The sequence below is a fragment of the Xenopus laevis genome, chromosome 9_10L, assembly GCF_017654675.1.
Source record: "Xenopus laevis strain J_2021 chromosome 9_10L, Xenopus_laevis_v10.1, whole genome shotgun sequence".
Taxonomy (NCBI): Eukaryota; Metazoa; Chordata; class Amphibia; order Anura; family Pipidae; genus Xenopus; species Xenopus laevis.
This window is the reverse complement of record NC_054387.1, coordinates 108,469,028-108,488,309: the sequence shown is the minus strand read 5'-3', so window position 1 is coordinate 108,488,309 and position 19,282 is coordinate 108,469,028. Positions and strand designations below refer to the sequence as shown.

Below are 19,282 nucleotides of genomic sequence, written 5' to 3'. Positions count from 1 at the left end.
ACCAATATCTTTTTATTTTTTATTAACATGTGGGAACCCTAGCCACCAATTTTTTGTTTTTTTACTGTGTGGTGGGGAGGGCAGACCTGTAGGTGGGGCTTGCAGTGGGCGCAGCCCAGGGGGCCCAGGAAATTTTGTCATATGGGGCCCTGTGATTTCCGATGGCGGTCCTGACTACGGGTGACCTGATTGTGTACTGAGTGAAGTATTGCTTGTCATTCAACAAAGCACTGGTGCCCACGTTATTGTGCACAATTGAAGTGTGTGTATCATCTTGGACGCCCCTTTCAATATTAAAGAGACCCATGTGTAAAAAAAACAGATTGCATTCCAAACGTATACATATGCCCATTGCAGGTTTGGAAAATATAGGCAGTTATGAAAATGAAGGGCGCAATAAACATTGGTGCAAAGCAAAATTCAGGTCATGCTAGCGATACATTTGGCGTATAATTTAGACATCACAGTGTGGTACACACAACTTCCCATGTAATATAATTACTTTTACTGCCCAAGCTACAGACATCTATCATCCCCATGTATTCAACTGGTAAAACTAGACTATTTCCCCACGATGACTTTTCTTTTCAGCTGCCCGTGTACGTTTGTTTTTCTAGTAAAGGAGCAACCCACCAATGCACTGTTTTGATTAATTTGCACTCGATGTATTTACTTGAGAGCTGTATTTATTAATCAGAATTCCCCATATGCCCCTGGAAAACAAGGGCCCCTGAGATTATTTAGTACTTCCTCCTCAACGGTGTCTGTAATGATTTGTCAAACTGTGTTTGCCCAGCTTCTTATGGAAACTTCAAAAGCGAAACTTGGGTGAAAGAAAAACCTCTTTGGACGGCGTATTGCTCGGGGAATTACATATGAATGATTCTATTGGAAAACTAGGAAACCTAGCAGAAGATCTTATCAAGGAATAAGAATGAATGCCGTGCTTTTACAGGAGGAATTTTCCCTGTTAAATATTCAACATTTTTCCACGGTTGTGAGGCCAGGCGACTTTGATACGTAACCTCTCTACAGATCAAGTTTGTTGGAAAGAAAATAAACACATTTGGCTCCCATGGCATACAGGCCCCCTTCACATTGCTCTGAGAAGCAGGATACTGCTCATTTACACAGGAGGGCCCGGAACCCTTGGCATCATTAAAAGTGCATTATGGGATATGGAACTTCAAATGACATATTGCAGCTTAAACAATTCTTTTTAGTCTTGAAGAACATTTATATCTAATTAACCTCCCCAGCTTTTAATGAGACCAATGACTTAAAATGATGCCTGTGTCCATGAGTAAATCTCCACTTTCCTCATCTCCTGTCATGGTTGTGGTGTTAAGAAGAAGGGACATTTTCCTGTTTTACATTTGATAAACATACCCTGTGACCCCTCACATTAGTACCTTGACCCTTAGGGCAGAGACACACGTGGAAATCCGGGGAGATTTAATCGCCCAGCGACAAATCGTCTCTTCTTTGGGCGACTAATCTCCCTGAACTGCATTCCAGTCAGCTAGTTTATCTGCTCATGTATGGGGCATCCTGGATAGCCTATCCAATAGATATTGGTCCTAAAACAAGTGGATTTTAAGCTGGCCATACATGAAGAGATCCGCTCGTCTGGCGACATCGACAAATGAGCGGATCTTTCCCCGATATGCCCACCAATGGCAGGGCAATGTCGGGGCAATCTGAACATTCGGCCCTAGGGCCGAACAATTGGATTACAACGAGGAGCAATGGGCTCCAACAGGTCAGTTGCGGAAAAAATTAAACATTCCTGATGGATATCGTGGCCAGATTTCGATCGGGAAAACCTGTTGGAAGCCCCAATACACGGGCAGATAAATTGCCGAATTGGTCTACAGGCCACCTTTATTGTGTATAGCCAGCTCAAGTCCTTTAAACCTTTATTACAACACTTTGGTGTTTCTGCCCACCATCCCTGCTTCCTCAGTATGTTTCTGTAGGGGAAAATGTGTAAATGTTATCACTGAACGAACTATTGCTCAGTGGTCTTTCTGCATAAAAAAGGAGCATGAATGGCAGAAGGATTACTGTGAAAGTAAAGCTACCCATACATAGGCAGAGCTGCTCATTTGGAGAAGTTGCCAAACGAGCAGATCTTGCACCGATGTGCCCACCTTCAGTGGGCGATATCAGGCTGATGCAATCATGAGCCCTAGGGCCCAATGATCAGATCACATGGCCAGGAATGCAGATGGCGGGATCAATACAGCATCAATCAACCGATGCTGTCCTTGATCCAACTGTCAGCAGCTTTTCTCAGCCCGCATATGGCTGCCTTAAGAGTAAAAGATCCACAATTGAATTAAAAGAATAAATCTAGATACTCATACCCACAATTCTTTGGAGCACTGGCAGTTCTAGATGGGGGATCAAAATAATTACCCTAGATATGGTTAATACACCTCTACTTAGGAGCAGGTTGTGATGCCTGTATATGGCTTAGTGTGCAAGTGCTGGTTTTTATCTGATTGGGAGTGCGCAAGTATCTTCTATATATATTTTTTTTCTGTTACACAACTGACAGTTTTTTTTTTTAAAAAAAAATCAGTTTTAAGTCCCTTTTAGTACAAATCACAAAAACCCTTGAGTTTAAGACCAATGCCTGGAAAATGACAGTTTGCCAATCTCTGACCTATCCCATCCCAAGCATGATATTTCTGTGTACCCTTATGACAAATGAAAATTTATGACTGATGCAGCATACAGGACCATAAAAATTCACATTGAATGCACAATTTCCTTTTCTTATAAAGCTATGTAACTGCACGGGTCAAACTCGAGTTCACAGGGTAAAACAAACATCACATTCCTAAGAGGGCACGCTTAAACAGTGAGAGAGATGAAGCTGTTGTATCTTTGAATGTTCCTCTTGAGGATTTCTGAGCATGGTCCAAGGACTCGTTCAAAGCGAGGTCGATCCAGCTTGACGCATTTCAGCGGCCCTCGAGCAACAACAGTTGCTGCTCTGGGACGATTCAGCAACAAGGCAATTTCACCTGGAATAAAAAAAAAACCCATAATATTTATATCTACAATAAACATTAGAGTCTTAGACTGTACATGCCGTGAGCCCATTAAGCTGATCACAAAGGGCTAATGTATCAGACCGGAAGTACTTTAACCACTCATGAGTAGTAGCTTGGATACAAGCCAAAAGCTTACAAGAAGTATTTGGTGACCCAACTCCTCCACTTTCTTGAGAGGGGCTCTGAGAAACTAAATCTGACGGGATGTGAATCACTTGAATTAAAAATATGGTAGCCCCAGATATGATAATGGTAAGTAATGCATTCAAAACAACAGGAAGCTTGCAAGCAGCCCATCAATAAGTGTTCCAGTCCTTCAGCAGCACTTACAAGAAGATTATTGCCCTACAAGGGAATGGTTCTGGTTTGGTTGTAGCATTGGGTACATTAACCTACACAGGTTATGCCCATTCAACCTCTCTGATGACTACTCTCTTCAGCTGTAAAAACACTACTGGAAATGTATTTTGACTCTTTATGTACTCAAACTATACCCTATTAACACTTAATTTATTGCTCACAACGAAACTCTTACCAAAATAATCCGATGGCCCAAGTCTTCCAACTTCCACATATTCTTCATTGTCAGATCGGCGCTGCAGTACAGATGCTGTGCCCTATGAGACACAACGTAAAAATATTGAAGAACAAATGATTTGTGTAAATGAAATAAACCCATTTTTAAATATACACTTGAAAATTCATGACATGGAAATGTAGCTTTTAAGGTGGATCACTATGAATAGTTAGCCCCACAGTTTTAAAACTTTATATATCCAATTGTTTTAGACTAATCCCAACATTGATCTTGGATCTGTGGCTAAATCACTCAGATCTGGCTCAACTCAATCCTATGCTACTATGCTAACACTACTATGCTATAAATTCCTTGGGAAAGTCTGTTCGTTGTGGCCTTCAGAAACTTCATTTATGATTTATCTTCCTGCCTTACAGGCACCCAATTTTGATTGTAAGCTTCTGAAGGCAGAGCTCTTAATACTGCATAGTAAATAGAACATTCTATAATAAGCCGAGATTTATAAGAATAACCATAATCATTCATTGACTGCTAAAAGCTAAACAGCTCTGTATATAACAGCTCTGTAGACTTCAATTCACAATGGCCATGTACGTACTGCAAAGTTTTAAACGACTGTATACTGTAGAACCCCGATTTTACATCCCCAGATTTTACATTTTCCTGGAATTGACAATATTTTGTTGCGGTCCCATTTAGGCAAGCTGCTTTTTTCCCCCCTGGATTTAATGTTTTCCTGGAATTGACGGGGTTCTACTGTGTCTCTAGACACAAGAGAGTATCGGTGAGAGAATGACAATGTTTGCAGTTTTACTAGAAAGTGTTTCTGTTGACTGTGGCTCCATTGGCTGTAAATATAAGAACATAGGGTTGCCATGCCAATTCTCACCTAGTCCTTGCTAGGTTTCCAAAATAATAAAGCAAATGATTATGCAGATCAAATTTCTACCCCTGAATTTTTAGGAACTAAATGACTTCATCCAATGATTGGAACATAAAGCTCTGGAAGTTGCACATATGAAAGATTTAAAGAAAGATAAGTCTATTATGCCCAGCTCATGGCAAACATATAAACATCCATAATGTAACTGTAGGGTTCCAGCTCATGAGAAACATCCATACAGTAATTATAAAATTCTAGACTTTGGAAAGGTCTGACACTCAGGGGCAGATTCACTAACTTCGAGTGAAGGATTCGAATGAAAAAAATTCGAATTTCGAAGTATTTTTTGGGTACTTCGACCATCGAATTGGTTAAATTCGTTCGAATTCGAACTAAATCGAACGATTCGAACGAAAAATCGTTCGACTATTCGACCATTCGATAGTCGAAGTACTTTCCCTTTAAAAAAAACTTCGACCCCCTACTTCGGCAGATAAAACCTACCGAAGTCAATGTTAGCCTATGGGGAAGGTCCCCATAGGCTTGCTAACCTTTTTTTGATCGAAGGATTTTCCTTCGATCGTTGGATTAAAATCCTTCGAATCGTTCGATTCGAAGGATTTAATCGTTCGATTCGAAGGATTTAATCGTTCGATCGAACGAAAAATCCTTCGATCGTTCGATCGAACGTTTAGCGCTAAATCCTTCGACTTCGATATTCGAAGTCGAAGGATTTCAATTCGAGGGCCGAATTTCGAAGTATTTTTAACTTCGAAATTCGACCCTTGGTGAATCTGCCCCTCAGTGACCAGCTAATCTCTACAAATTGTTCTGAAGACAACTAAAGGTGGCCATACACGATAAGATCTGCTCGTTTGATGAGGTTGTCAAACGAGTGGATCTTTCACCCGATATGCCCACTAACAGCAGGGCAATATCGGGTTAATCCACGCGTTCGGCCCTAGGATTATAATGAAGAGAATGGGTGCTGTTGGGTCGTAGGGCCGCGTTCAATCGCAGGAATAATCAAACATGCCTGATCAATATCAGGCTGATTTTTGGCCTCATATCGTTCAAGGGGACCCGTCGGAAGCCCCCACACACGGGCAGATAAGATGCTGAATCAGCCTAAAGGACCGATATAATTTTTAATCTGCCTGTGGCCACCTTAAATCGAACATTAGGCACTGGATTCATTAATGTTGCCACTATCGATGGGCAAATCTGTCCCGTTTCACTTTGCCGAATAAATTCACGATAAGGTGAAAAAGCACTGAAGTCAATGGGCATCAAAATAATTTTGACGTGACAATTTTTATAAGTGCGACTATTTTGTTAGGTTTCTTAGTCAGCACCTGTAACCTCCCAATTCTTAGAGCCTGATGCACGTACAACGGTTTCCACCATGTATCCGTTTACTCACAATTTTCAGATATTGACAGCACCAGTCATGGATTCCTTAAAATGCCTTTATTGAGACATGGGTTCAGACCCCAATACACTTGGCCAAGTGTATTGGGGTCTGAACCCATGTCTCAATAAAGGCATTTTAAGCAAAGGAATCCATGACTGGTGCTGTCAATATCTGAAAATTGTGTGACTATTTTGTCCAAATCTATAATAGTCAATGGGTATCCGAATAATTTTGAAGCGCACCAATTTTTATGCGTGGGCCAATTTTAACGTGCAACAATTTTTTTGGCCATGGTGAATTTTTTGCCGCAGTTTCGCAAAACATTAGAGGGTGGATGAAATGTAAAGATTTGCCGCAAATCCATACCTGGCGAATTTATTCGCCCATCACTAGTTGCTACATTTTAATTATCCTACTTTATTAGGATGAAAAATCTATTAATATTTATAGGCTTATAAACTTGCATGAACAGCTGCAAAGAAACTCATTTTTGGGTCATACTAAGAAAGGCTCATTAAAAAGCCAGTAGGAGCCCTTATCCTGTAGGAAATTATGGCACCCGAGAGATAACATCTGATCAGAATTTGCAGCCCAAATGAACTTGAAAGCAGCACTTACAAGTAAATGCTGGAATTGTGTTAATTCTTTTTAAGTGCAGATAGCAAATCAGAACCGTAAAGGTGAAGTTTGTTTAACTACTTTATGGAGACATTACCTCATCCTTCTTTTGACTATGTTCTGCGAATTTCATAAAGGAAATACATACATAATAAACGAATACAAGTTTGTATAAATAAACAGCACATCCATGTGCTGAAATAGCATAATTACCGCTATTTTTTACATGCTCCCAAAGCCTAAGTGACGAGTGAATGGATCAAACGATGTGAGCTGCAGAGTAAGAGAACGCAGTCAAAGGTTAAAGGGAAAAGAAAACCTAAACCTCCGTAGGGATCACACAATGACTGTAGCCGTAGAAGTAAGGGGAACTACCACGTTAAGCACAAAGCACAACTGTTTTGTTCATGTTTGGTGCTACCCAGTGAGAGATGTGCCATGTATTTAACATCCACCAATATTGTTCTATTTTCAGACATATACTGCCACTCAGTGGGTACTGTTCCTATGAGAACCAAGTGAGACCACAGCTTTTCTTTGTGTGTTATTCCTTGGGGAGCTACAATCCCTATTTACCCTCCCATAGCCAGCTGGCACAAATTACAAATTGTGACACTTAGCAGATCTTACTGGTGCATAGGGAAACTTTCACATGAATTAATATTTAGGCCAGGAATTGGCAGCCTATGGAGGTTCAGCATCTGTTCATCTACACTTACTAGAACCCTATTTAACTATTGATAGTAGTTGCTGGTGGAGGTTTCCGTGGATGTGATCTCTCATATCCGGGGCAGGCTCATTTTAAAGGTCTTTTAGTGAGATGAATAATAAGCACAAGTAAATAATATCTGTGAAATGTTCTGATTTGGGATGGGCACATGTTTTGCTGGAAACCAAAAAATAGTCATAGAGCACAAGAGATAACGTGGGGCCAGGAAAGTTACTTTATAGTTTTTTTTAAATTTCCCATGAACTCCACTAAATCTATTACAAAATAAAAAATAAAAAAGTCTATCCTCCGAAACGTAGTGACCGGGTGAAGACCGCATTAGTCAGAGAAGCAACAAAGAGGTCAATGGTTATTTTGAGAAATTTGAAGGGACTCACAGCTGATATGTAAGACACCATGTATAGGAGATTATAGCCATGATACACTGCAAAGCTGGGCTTAATGGAAGTGTCATGAAAAATGCCATAAAAAAAATCTTAAAGCCGATTTGGAGTTTGCCAAAAGGCATGTGGGAAACAGGATACACGGAAAAAGCTCTGGTCTGCTGAAATTGGCCGCTTATCACCCTGAGAACAGCGTCCCCACTGTAAAGCATGTTGGTACCATTATATCTTAGGGATGATATTCATCAGCAGGAACTGTAAAAATGGTCAGGATTTAAGACAAGGTGGATGGAACCAATTACAGAACACAGGAAAACCTGTTTTAATCTGCAAGAGATCTGAGATTGGGGTGGAGGTGGAGGTCTGTGTTCTAGCAGGACAAAGTCCCAACACTACACTGGAGTGGTTTAAAGCCAAGACCCTGATTGTTTCCTGGGCTCTAATGTATTCCTGGTTTTCTCAGAGGATGGAAAATCTGTTGTCTCTATGGTTGCACCAATGGTACATGTAAAAAACATTGTTTATAACATCTGAGTTGGACATAGCCTTGAAAAAAAAAAAACACCTAAGTGCAGAATTTAAGAGTAATAAACCTTTTTCCATGTTTGCCATTGTATAAAATGAAAAGAACATACATACAAAAAAAAAAAAAAAAATATATATATATATATATATATATATATATATATATGTGTGTGTGTATTCACATTTTATTCCTCCTTAGAGACGCCAACCAATCCTCTGTTATTAAAGTCTCTGATTTCTGAAATAAAGGGTTACTTTCTATTGTTATGCTCCTGCTTATTATTGAAAGGTCCTTCCGAAGTTTTGATGCAGGTGCACACTTCTAATGAATCCCCCAAAAGGATTCTTGGCTCACATAAAGGAATGAGTTAGGAACGTCTGTGGGAAAAACGGTCGAACAGAATTTTTTTTCTATTGCCAGGTTTTAATGTCTCTGTGTGCCAGCTTGGCATCTCGCCAGCGCTGCCCTCTGATTCCTCCTTCAGACGTATCGATGCTCGAGCCAGGAAAAGTCACAAAACGTAGAACTAAATGTTGCATTTTAAGGATTCTTTCCCCACACAATGCAAGTTATTATCTTCATATTCTCAGTGGCCAGAAAATGTCTTCTGAGTCAACGCAAAACCCGAATATAACAGTATGTTATTCACAGTCCCTTCATATTTGTGACTATCCTCAAAAAGTCACAGAAGATAGTATCATCAATGATATTACTGAAAAAACATGCAAGAAGTGAACAAATCTACCCGGCAGAAAATATGCTCAAATGCTGTATCAAGATTAATTCCAGAATAGCAGTCATACTAGTGCATTTGTACTCCTCAAATAATATGCTATGTAGCATTTCAGTTCACAGTCATTTCTGCTGCCCCCCCCTAAAATTGGGTACTCCCAGCACTGTCCAATCAAGACACAGAAGGTGAATTGGCCACACAATAGGCCAAAGACAGGACAGCTTGATAAATGCATTGGAAACACTTGCAATGTAAACAATTGCAGGCTAATGACCTTCCATAGAAACTTGAAATACAGCAACTTATTCCAATGGAAATGGCTTTATTCTGAACCCATGGCAAGACCTCGGATAACGGCAACATTTCAGGCCGTTCTTGGGCTGAAGCTTGATAACAGGCCTAGAGCAGCCTGAAACGTTGCAGTTATCAAAGGTCTTGCCATGTGTTCAGAATAAAGGCATTTTTATTGCAATAATGTTCTGTAGGCCTACTTTCTACAGTCATTGGAATGGGCCATGGCCATTTATGGTATGGATATTAGATATTGGAGCTGGCTCTGATAATCTTGGTAAGGACCTTCCATATGGTCATTCATCACTTCAATATTGGAGGTTTATCACTTAAACCATGTCCCAGGTGTGTTCTACGCAATACATTTCTGGGGACTACCAAGTTCACTTGTCCAGGTCCAATCAGGGGTGCTGAACCAATAAGGCGAGTTGAGAAACTAGCCTCAGGCAGGGCCCCGCTGGTTACTAGGGGCTGGTAACTAGTAGCTGGTTACTATGTGCTCCACTATGCACACACAGGCAAGACGTTCTACTGTCCATTTACCCACCCCATATTGATCCATAAAGATAGAGATATGCAGTTACAGCATTCTCTAGTTGTTGTTGGCCCCAAATAGCTGTTGTCCTGCCACAAGTCAGATATAATGCAGTTCTCATGGTTTTAATGCAATTCTGAATATATGTGAAACACCAATTCACCTTCCGACAAAAAGGAAAGCAACTGATGGGAGGGTGGATTCCAGGATTATTTTTGAAGGCTTGTACTTCAACAGTTGACAGTTAGTTCATTACTGAGGTACAATCTGAATGAAGCCATGCATCAGCTCTATGGTGTGACTATCAATTTATACTTCCATAAGCCTTTGCCTGAATTCCCAAAATAGAATAACAGGCATTAGCTTAACTTCACCTTTGACTTTAACCTTACCATACCTGCAGCAGCTTTACTCCATGGCAGGAGCTTTGCATAGCATTGTTCCCTTTAAAAAACAAAACAAAAACATGGTTTAAAGGCTCTTTGCTAGACAGCATTTATCTTCCTAATTAATAATTAATCATGCTGTGTTTTTTTTAAGAAAAAGAGATTATCAGTGTGATAGCCAAGTGTGCCTAAGGCTGTGTCCTCATTAATCAGTATTGAAAATGCTTATTTGGAGAGATCCCAATTGTTGCTGGATATTTCAGAGGCACCTCTCCAGGTTATGGTGTTGAAATGCTGTGCCAGTGTTTAAATATGCATGATGTGCGAAACACTAAATACTAATTTAACACAATGCAACACAAATGGTTCCATTTTCAATTTCATCCTTTCATAGACTTTGGTCCCTATACGGATCCATTTTAATTCTTCCCAGAGAAAAGACAGTTAGCTCTGTGTAAGGGCTTTTACACACGGGTGGTTTTTCCTGCTCTCCCCTGCGTTGCGCTTTATTCCGTTCAGCCGCAGGGGAGCGCAGGAGTAGACGCACTCAATTATTGTCAATGGGGCTGTACTCACACAGACGCATGTATGCGCCGAACGCAGGTAAAATGCAACATGCTGCGTCCCAACCTGCGTTTGGCGCATACATGTGTCTGTGTGAGTACAGCCCCATTGACAATAATTGAGTGCGTCTACTCCTGCGCTCCCCTGCGGCTGAATGGAAGAAAGTGCAAAGCAGGGGAGCGTAAGAAAAACCTCCCGTGTGTAAGAGCCCTTAGCTAGTGGTTTCTTTGCACATGGAGAAAAGGCGGATCTGCTAACTTCTGTGCCAATCAGCAGAAAAAGGAAATCATTTTTAAAATTTTTGATTATTTGACTAAAATGGAGTCTATGGGAGACGACCTTCCCGCGATTCTGAGATTTCTGGATAACGGATCCTATACCTGTATAGGAGAGTGGGGTTTCCCCTTGTGCAGGATCTGTGGCCAGTTTAAGGGCTCTTACAGACGAGCGTTTTTACCTGCGCTCCCCTGCGTTCCGTTTTTCTGCGTTCTCCCTGCAGGGGAGCGCAGGGATAGACGCATTCCATTTTTTCCAATGGGGCTGTACTCACACAGGCGCGTGTAGGCGCCGAACGCAGGAAAAATGCAGCATGTTGCATCTCAACCTGCGTTCGGCGCCTACAGGCGCCTGTGTGAGTACAGCCCCATTGGAAAAAATGGAATGCGTCTATCCCTGCGCTCCCCTGCAGGGAGAACGCAGAAAAACGGAACGCAGGGGAGCGCAGGTAAAAACGCTCGTCTGTAAGAGCCCTTAAGCTCTGACAGACAGGAAGCATTGCTATCTGGGAAATTTCAGGAATTCTCTTAGTTCAGAGGAGTCAATGTACATTTTCGAGAAAATGAACTAAATACTATACGTATAAAATATAACAGCAGCAGACATATTCAGCACAAGCCCAAATCAAATGGCTGATGTCCAGCCGTTTCAGCTCTTAAAAGCATCTCTATAAAGTGCAAACAATTTAGACTCTGTAAAGCACGAGGGACGCTTCTAATAAATGCAAGCTGCCAGGGAGCCCTGATTGCAAACTGATTTGCATTTAAATTACAGCAGACGAGCACAGCCCTTCAGGCTGGATTTTTTAGAAGTGCCCCAGAATTTTCACATGATCCGGTAAACTTATCCAAAGTATAGTAATAGACTTTAAATCCAGAGTGATTTAAATGGTTTGGGACCTATTATCCAGAATGCTCAGGACCTGAGGTTTTCTGGATAATGGATCTTTCCGTAATTTGGATCTTCATACCTTAAGTCTACTAAAATCATGTAAATATTAAATAAACCCAATAGGCTGATTAATTATATCTTTGTTGGGATCAAGTACAGGGTACTGTTTTATTATTTCAGAGAAAAAGGAAATCATTTTTAAAAATCTGGATTATTTGGATAAAATGGAGTCGATGGGGCAAATTCACCTCCGGAAATTCACCAGCGACGGCTTTGCTCACATCGCCACACTTCGCCAGTCGAAAATTCGCCAGGAAGATAATTCACTAAAATGCAAAGTTGCATCCAGGGTGCTGAACAGTGGCAAAGTTTCGCTAGCTTTAATTCGGCAAGCAAAGCGAAGTTGCACTAGCGTTGCCTAATTTGCATACGGCGGGAAGTTAAAGTTCAATGGACGTATATGTAGCAGCAAATACATTACACTACACAAGCCCAGGGAACCTTAATAAGATAAAAAAAGTTGTTATATTGCCCTACACATGAGCCCACTGTATAGTTTATGTGCCATATGTTAGGAAATGTAGGGGGGAAGCCAGTTACGATTTTGCAGCCAATCACCCTGAAAAACTGAAAAGTCGCCAGCGTTTTTTGGGTCTTCAAATTATCAAATTTTTTTGAGGAACTCCTATTTACTCTATTGCACTTCGCCTCGTGGCGAAGGAAAGTCTGATGCAAGAGGTAACGTTAATTGAAATCCACATTTTAGTGAATTTGCGTAGTGACGTCCATTCGCCAGAGCGAAAATTCGCCTGGCGTTAGAGTGCGAAGTACCGCTAGAGTCTATCTCCTTCGCTAGCCAGCGACCGTTAGTAGATCGAATTTTCGCCACCGTTAGTCACTTCGCCTTTTAGTAAATTTGCCCCTATCGGAGATGGCCTTTCCGTAATTCAGGAATTTCTGGATAATGGGTTTCCAGATTATGGATCCCATACCTGTAGTGGATAAAAATAACATACAGAAAAGCAACTGCTGGAGAATCACAAATCCCACCATCTGTATGGATTCTATGGGAGTTACTGGGAGATGCAGTTGAGCTAGTGGATGTCCTACAACACAGTTAACATTTACTTGATCCATCCCCTGCTGGTAAGTTGTACACTTTTAGAAGCCACTTGTGCTATGAGACCCAGACGACCAAGCCGCCAGGCTTATTTTCATAACAAATGGTCCTTACTCAGAGGCGGCTCTCGAGAGGCTTAGCCAGCCGGGGAATCCGTGTTGGACTGAACCCACAGCGAGGCAGCACATGTTGAAATGTTTCCAGCTTACGTGGAAACAGCCTTGATTACACTAAACTGCTCTTAGCTACCGGATTGAATAACACCCTACTGTAAAACTGAGGTCGTTTGCTTTTGTGAGCATTATTAATCCAAATCATACTTAATCGCGAGACCATTACTCATGTTATTTTAGGGAAAAGAACACATGTAAAAATGTCATTGAAAGGAAGGAAAAATATGCTTAATGATCCTGCTGCCAGAGGAGGCGAGCACGCTGCTGCCGGGAGACTCAGTTAAACATTATTTATGGAATTATCTTTGCTTTACTGGGTTCTTACCATGTTTTAGAGTCCTGCAGCGGGTCGGGTACTCGCGGGTTACCCGCAAAGACCTGCGGTACCCTGCGGGTTGCGGGTAGAAGTTCCGGGTGCTGGTATAGACGCTGGGTCGGCAGTTCTGCGGGTTGGGGGGGTCGTGGCTCTTCTCAATATCGATTTTTTTCTCCTTTTGGCTGATCACGTCTACTGATGATGTCACTTCCGGTTTACAATGACAGCACTTCCTGTTTTATTCCTTTCTTTCTGACCGTGCCTACTTCCGATGATGTCACTTCCTGTTTACAATGACAGCACTTCCTGATTCTTGAAGGTCAGCGGGTCGCGGATAAGGTACTTGCGGGTCGGGTAGTGGTTCCAAGCAGGTAAGAATGCGGGTTGCGGGTCCGGGTTGCGGATTGCAGGTTTCGGGTATGGGTTCCAAAAAATGGACCCACGCAGGACTCTACCATGTTTAGCAATTTCCCTTTGATATCAAGACAAGGGACCGTAAATTCATGGAAACCCATATACAGATAAGCAATGCCAGCAATCTCGCCAGGTAATTCTGAAAACTGTAGTTTAGCAACAACTGAGCTGGTAAAGGCTGGATAAATGCCAGTTTTTAACAAACCTATAAGTATTATCATACCTCCCAACTGTCACGTTTTCTGTTCCATTTTCATCACCTGCACTGACACCAGAAATGGATACAATGGGGCATCATTTGTGAAAAAGCAATCTCAAAACACGCACTCAGTGTATCCTATCTTAATTCATTAAATGTTATTGTAATGAACTCCTAAATTAATCAAAAATTAATTAAACCTCATAAATTAGTAAAGTTTGTATATACCTAAATTCATGTGCAAAACCAATCAATTACAATCAATTTTTAATTATAATTTTTGCTATTGTAATTGGTTTTGCACTAATTTATGAAGTTTAATGGATTTTTGATTTTTTTGATTTATTTAGGAGTTCATTACAATAAAACTTAACGAATTAAGATATCATACACTGAGCGAGTGTTTTGAGATCGCTTTTTCACAAATCTGTTTCTGTCCTTTTGTATCTCACGGCTAGCGATTTGCTTGCTTACAGTATGTGTATTCTTTTCATGCGGGTGAGTGCACAGCCATTTAAATATTTATATTATACAATGGGGTATATTTATCAAAGAGTGATGTTAGAGATCACCACAGTCCTCTAGAGTGAAATTTCACCACTCTCCATTCATTCCTATGGGATTCTTAAAAGAGTATTTATCAATGGGTGAAAGTAAAAGTTCACCCTTTGATAAATACACCTTAAAAAATGCCATAGAAATGTTTAGAAAAAGGTGGTATTTTACTTTAGTGGACTGGGCAATCTCTAATTTCACTCTTACCCCCTCGAGTGGAATTCCACCACTCTCCATTCATTTCTATGGCATTTTTAAAAGAGTATTCATCAATGGGTGAAAGTGAAAGTTCATCCTTTGATAAATACGCCTTTCAATATCCCATAGAAATGAATGGAGAGTGGCAGAATTTCACTCTCGCAGATAAAGTTACCCCAATGTTTCTAAAACTTCATTAAAGGGGTTGTTCACCTTCAAACAACTAGTTGGTTTCAGATAGATCACCAGAAATAACGACTTTTTCCAATGACTTTCTATTTTCTATGTGTGACGGTTTTTCGAATATTGAAGTGTAAATTGTTATTTCTCTCCTTCTGAAGCAGCTCTGGGAGGGGGGTCGCCGATCCTGTAAACTTTTCTAAATGGATACATTTCTTATCTTTGTCCCTGCTAAGCAGAATCTCTGGGTTTCATTACAGGCAGCTGTTAGAATTGATACAATTGTTGCTAATACTCCAGAGATGCTGCTGAGAAATGGATCAACTCAATGTTGCAAAATTGTAACAGTTCAGAGTCTGCACCTGAATTACTGAGCTGCCAGACTCAAACACCACAGACACAAACATTCAACTTTACACTTAGATTTTGGAAAAAACGTAGAAAATAAAAAATGGAAAGTATTTGAAAAAAGTCTTTATTTCTGGGGAACAATCTAAAAACAACTGAATTGAAAAAACTGTTTGGAAGGTGAACAAACCCTTTAAATAAGAAGCTTTTGGCAGAGAGCCTAGAATACGCAGCACCTGCACTTATATGTAATTGTAACAATTGAGATAAGCAGGTACCTTGGGAGAACTGAGAGCTGCAGCATAAAAGGCAATATCACCTTTATTAGCAAAACTGTAATAGACATAAAACATGACCCTAAAACTCCCAGAAATGTGTTCCATAACCTGCCAAATTTAGTATAATAAACACTGCATTTAGGGGGTGTAGTCAAACATTTCACCACAGCAAAATGTTTTGTCCCTCTTTCCATTTTTCAAATGTTGAGAGGTATGAAATATATATATTTATATCTGTGCACCTTAACCCTTTCATGTTATATATTCAACATGCAATAATTACATTTAGGCTTATTGTGATTATTTTGGAGGGTTGGGAAAGGGCAAAGCCATAATGTCATTTTGGGTTCCTTTCAGAGGAATATCCATTTGTAATCAATAAACAAACTGAGATTCCATAAAGGAAATTTGAGAGTTATTTCAGATAAAGTATTAACATGGTTTCTGGTGGGAAATGCTGTTTTGTTTTTTTTCTTTTGGTGCAGATTGAATATGAAGGCTTTACCCCATTGTCTGCTCTCATTATTAAGTTTCTAGGTGCATATTGTTCTATTACAGTTTTCGCTGGTTGTACTTTGGCCTTGATAGAGGAAACTACCAGCTATCTACTACTTGACCCAAGCACAGTGTTCTGCAATACTGTGGGAAATACAAACATGGGATCCATTATACAGAAAGCTCCGAATTACAGAAAGGATATCTCCCATAGGGGCAGATTAACTAAAGGTCGAAGTGACTCGCGCAGGCGAAAATTCACCAGCGTTACCGTTTTTAGGCACTTCGCCGATTTACTAACGGGCGCAGGTGTAACTTCGCTCGGAAAAGAGACAGATGCTAGTGCTCATTTGCACTCTATCACCAAGCGAATTTTCGTTCTGGCGAATGGATGTTACTGAACGTTACCTCTTTTGCCAGACTTGCCTTCGCCAGCTCAGACCCGGCCAAAAAACGATGGCGTCTTTTCCTTTTTTCAGATAGCCTGCAATAGTCCTTAAAAAATCTTTTGGGTAACCTGGTTCCCCCATACATTTTCTGATATTTGGAACATTAACTATACAGTGGGCTCATGTGTAGGGCATTATAACAACTCTATTGTCTTTATTAAGGTTCCATGGACATGTGTAATGTAATGTATTTGCTGCAACATATACATCCATTCAACTTTATGCAACTGCTTTCTGCAAATTAGCCTCAGTAAAGACCTCTAACAAAGTTGCGCTAGGATTTGCTTGCATTGCCAAAATAACGCTAGAGAAAATTCACCAGCATTCAGCGCCCTGGACGCAACTTCGCATTCTGGTAAATTAGCTCTGTCTGAGCGAATTTTTTGCCTGGCGAAGTGTTGCAATGGCTGCAAAGCCGTCGCTGGCGAATTTTCGCTGCTTAGTAAATTTACCCCATAGACTCCATTTTATCTAAATAATCCAAGTTTTGAAAAATGATTTCCTTTTTCTCTGTAATAATAAAACAGTAGCTTCTACCTGATCCAAACTAATATATAATTAATCCTTATTGGAAGCAAAGCCAGTCTATTGGGTTTATTTAATGTTTATATGATTTTCTAGTAGAGCTGTTTAACTTGTACTATAACCATGTAATGGTTTCACAACATGATGATACAGGGGCCCTATAACATCATCCATATTAGCAAAGAGTTGTTGATAACCACATGACATCAACATCATGAGCCCCAGTTTACACCCTGTGTACCGTTCCAGGTTTCTGGTGACACTTCTCTAAAGGGTGACTATCAGGATAAATTCCAGCCGCATGATCGTTCAGATTAACTGACCAAGCTTTAATTCTGGAAGGCTTGTGTTTCATTCTCGCATCACGGATATGTGGCCCCTGGAAAATCCAGTAATCTCCCTGAGCTTCAAATGTCAACGTTTTAGCTTGTAAGATCTACAAGGCGGGAACTCTCTATGCCTAACAACATTGTGCGAAATTAGTAATGCTCTATGCATATGTATACATTCACAGAAAAAAAATTGCAGTAATGTAAGTGTCCCTTTATTTGCTAAGGACTGTACATCTGTTGTGGCCGAGGCTTGCCAAATTCTCATTGAATAATCATTGCATGGTACTTAACGTTTTTCCTGCTTGTGCCAGGAAGCTCACATGGGATAATACCATGACCCTGGACTCGGATACTTTCCACATCTGTCCAGTCTGGGAAAGAAGGATCTGGTTGTGTGAACGGCACTGGGAAACAAGATCTTGAACTGTCTGAAAATTCTTCTCCCTTCTCAATCTTTGCAAGTTTCAAACACTCCCCCTAAATACAGTTGGAGTTCCCAGCGTCAGTGGCGAGCGCTGATAGATTTATTTCGCTATTAAATGTCAAATAGAATTTGCCTCTGCCTTAGAGATGGGCTACGCATGCAAACAAAGCCCTTAGTATGAAACCTATACATCCATAGATTTATTCTGCTAATCATAATATGTTAAATATCAACTGCTTCCCCATTGGCTCCATGGCTGGGATGCTGGGAATCTAAGGAAACAGAGGGCTGACTGATTCCGTTTCTTTGACGTCTAAGAAAATGCTGTTTATTTCCCAGCAGGACAACAGCTGATGTATACTTGTTTAAAGGCTCTTTTGCCACAGTTGCTCTGTTTTTATAAGGACTTGCGCAGGCACGCATGGCGTTCTGCATCCATGTTTCACAGGATTCCACAAATGGCCTCAAATAACACCTCACTAGAGATAATAAGTAGCTGTTGCACAAGATTGCAGGTTTTATGGTTTTGTGGGGCAGTTGCTTAAGAACACTACAACCGCATTATTTTAATGAAGGGCAATACAATGCTTGGAGTTTTTTCACCATCTTTGCCAAAATGCCATTGCCTTAAAGGAGAAGGAAAAGGTTAAAACTAAGTAAGCTTTATCAGAAAGGTCTATATAAAAACATCAGTAAACCCTCAAAGTAATGCTGCTCAGATTCCTCTGTCAAAAGAAACACAGCATTTCTTGCCTTCTATTGTGTACACATGGGCTTCTGTATCAGACTTCCTGTTTTCAGCTTAAACCACCAGGGCTAGGGCTTGAGCATGCTCAGTTTGCTCCTCATCCCCTCCCTCCTCCCCTCCCTGCTGTAATCTGAGCTCAGAACTATAAGTGAGCAGGGAGAAATGCAGGCAGGAAATTATGTAACACCAAGCTAATATGGCAGCTGCTATCCTAAACATAGACAGTGTCTATGGCTGTTTACTCGGGTATGGAAAAGCATTTTAAAGAATAAAATGGCATTTTAGCTTGCACTATTGTAGCTAATCTATTGGCAATAAACTGCCTTCTCCTTTAAGGCTTGTTCCTATATAGAATAAGTATTTCCAACCATAGACAATTTTAATTGGAAAATTTACAAAAAGGAAGCACAACAAAAATAACACTAGGTAGTGCCAGGCATCTCCATGACTACAATTGCTAATCCTTTTCACTGGGCCAGAATACTATTTTCTTTAAAAAGAACCCGCCAGCAGTACTTTCCTACAGAACACTGTGCCACCATGTTTTTTCTTGTTTGTGGGTGTCCTCTGCTCTGTCCTGGGTTGGGTGCTTGCACAGTATAGATTTATTGGGGGCTAACTGTATTTCCCAAGCACCCAGCTATTTAAAATATAATTTGCCCTTGTACCACATCAGTGTTCTACAGAAGAGGAAT

General features: G+C 40.6%; 1 protein-coding gene across 2 annotated transcripts in view; it reads right to left on the bottom strand.

Moving 5' to 3' along the window:
- Window positions 1-820: 820 nt before the first annotated feature.
- The window catches only part of prkar1b.L (protein kinase, cAMP-dependent, regulatory subunit type I beta L homeolog), a 147,892-nt gene continuing 129,430 nt past the window's right edge, over window positions 821-19,282 (bottom strand). For both annotated transcript variants that reach the window (XM_018236407.2, XM_041577207.1), the window contains 2 exons: window positions 3,601-3,682; window positions 821-3,035 (listed from right to left, as the gene is read on the bottom strand). In XM_018236407.2, coding sequence (XP_018091896.1) covers window positions 2,863-3,035; window positions 3,601-3,682 — 255 coding nt within the window. In that variant the 3' untranslated portion in view covers window positions 821-2,862. The remainder of the gene's footprint in view (window positions 3,036-3,600; window positions 3,683-19,282) is intronic.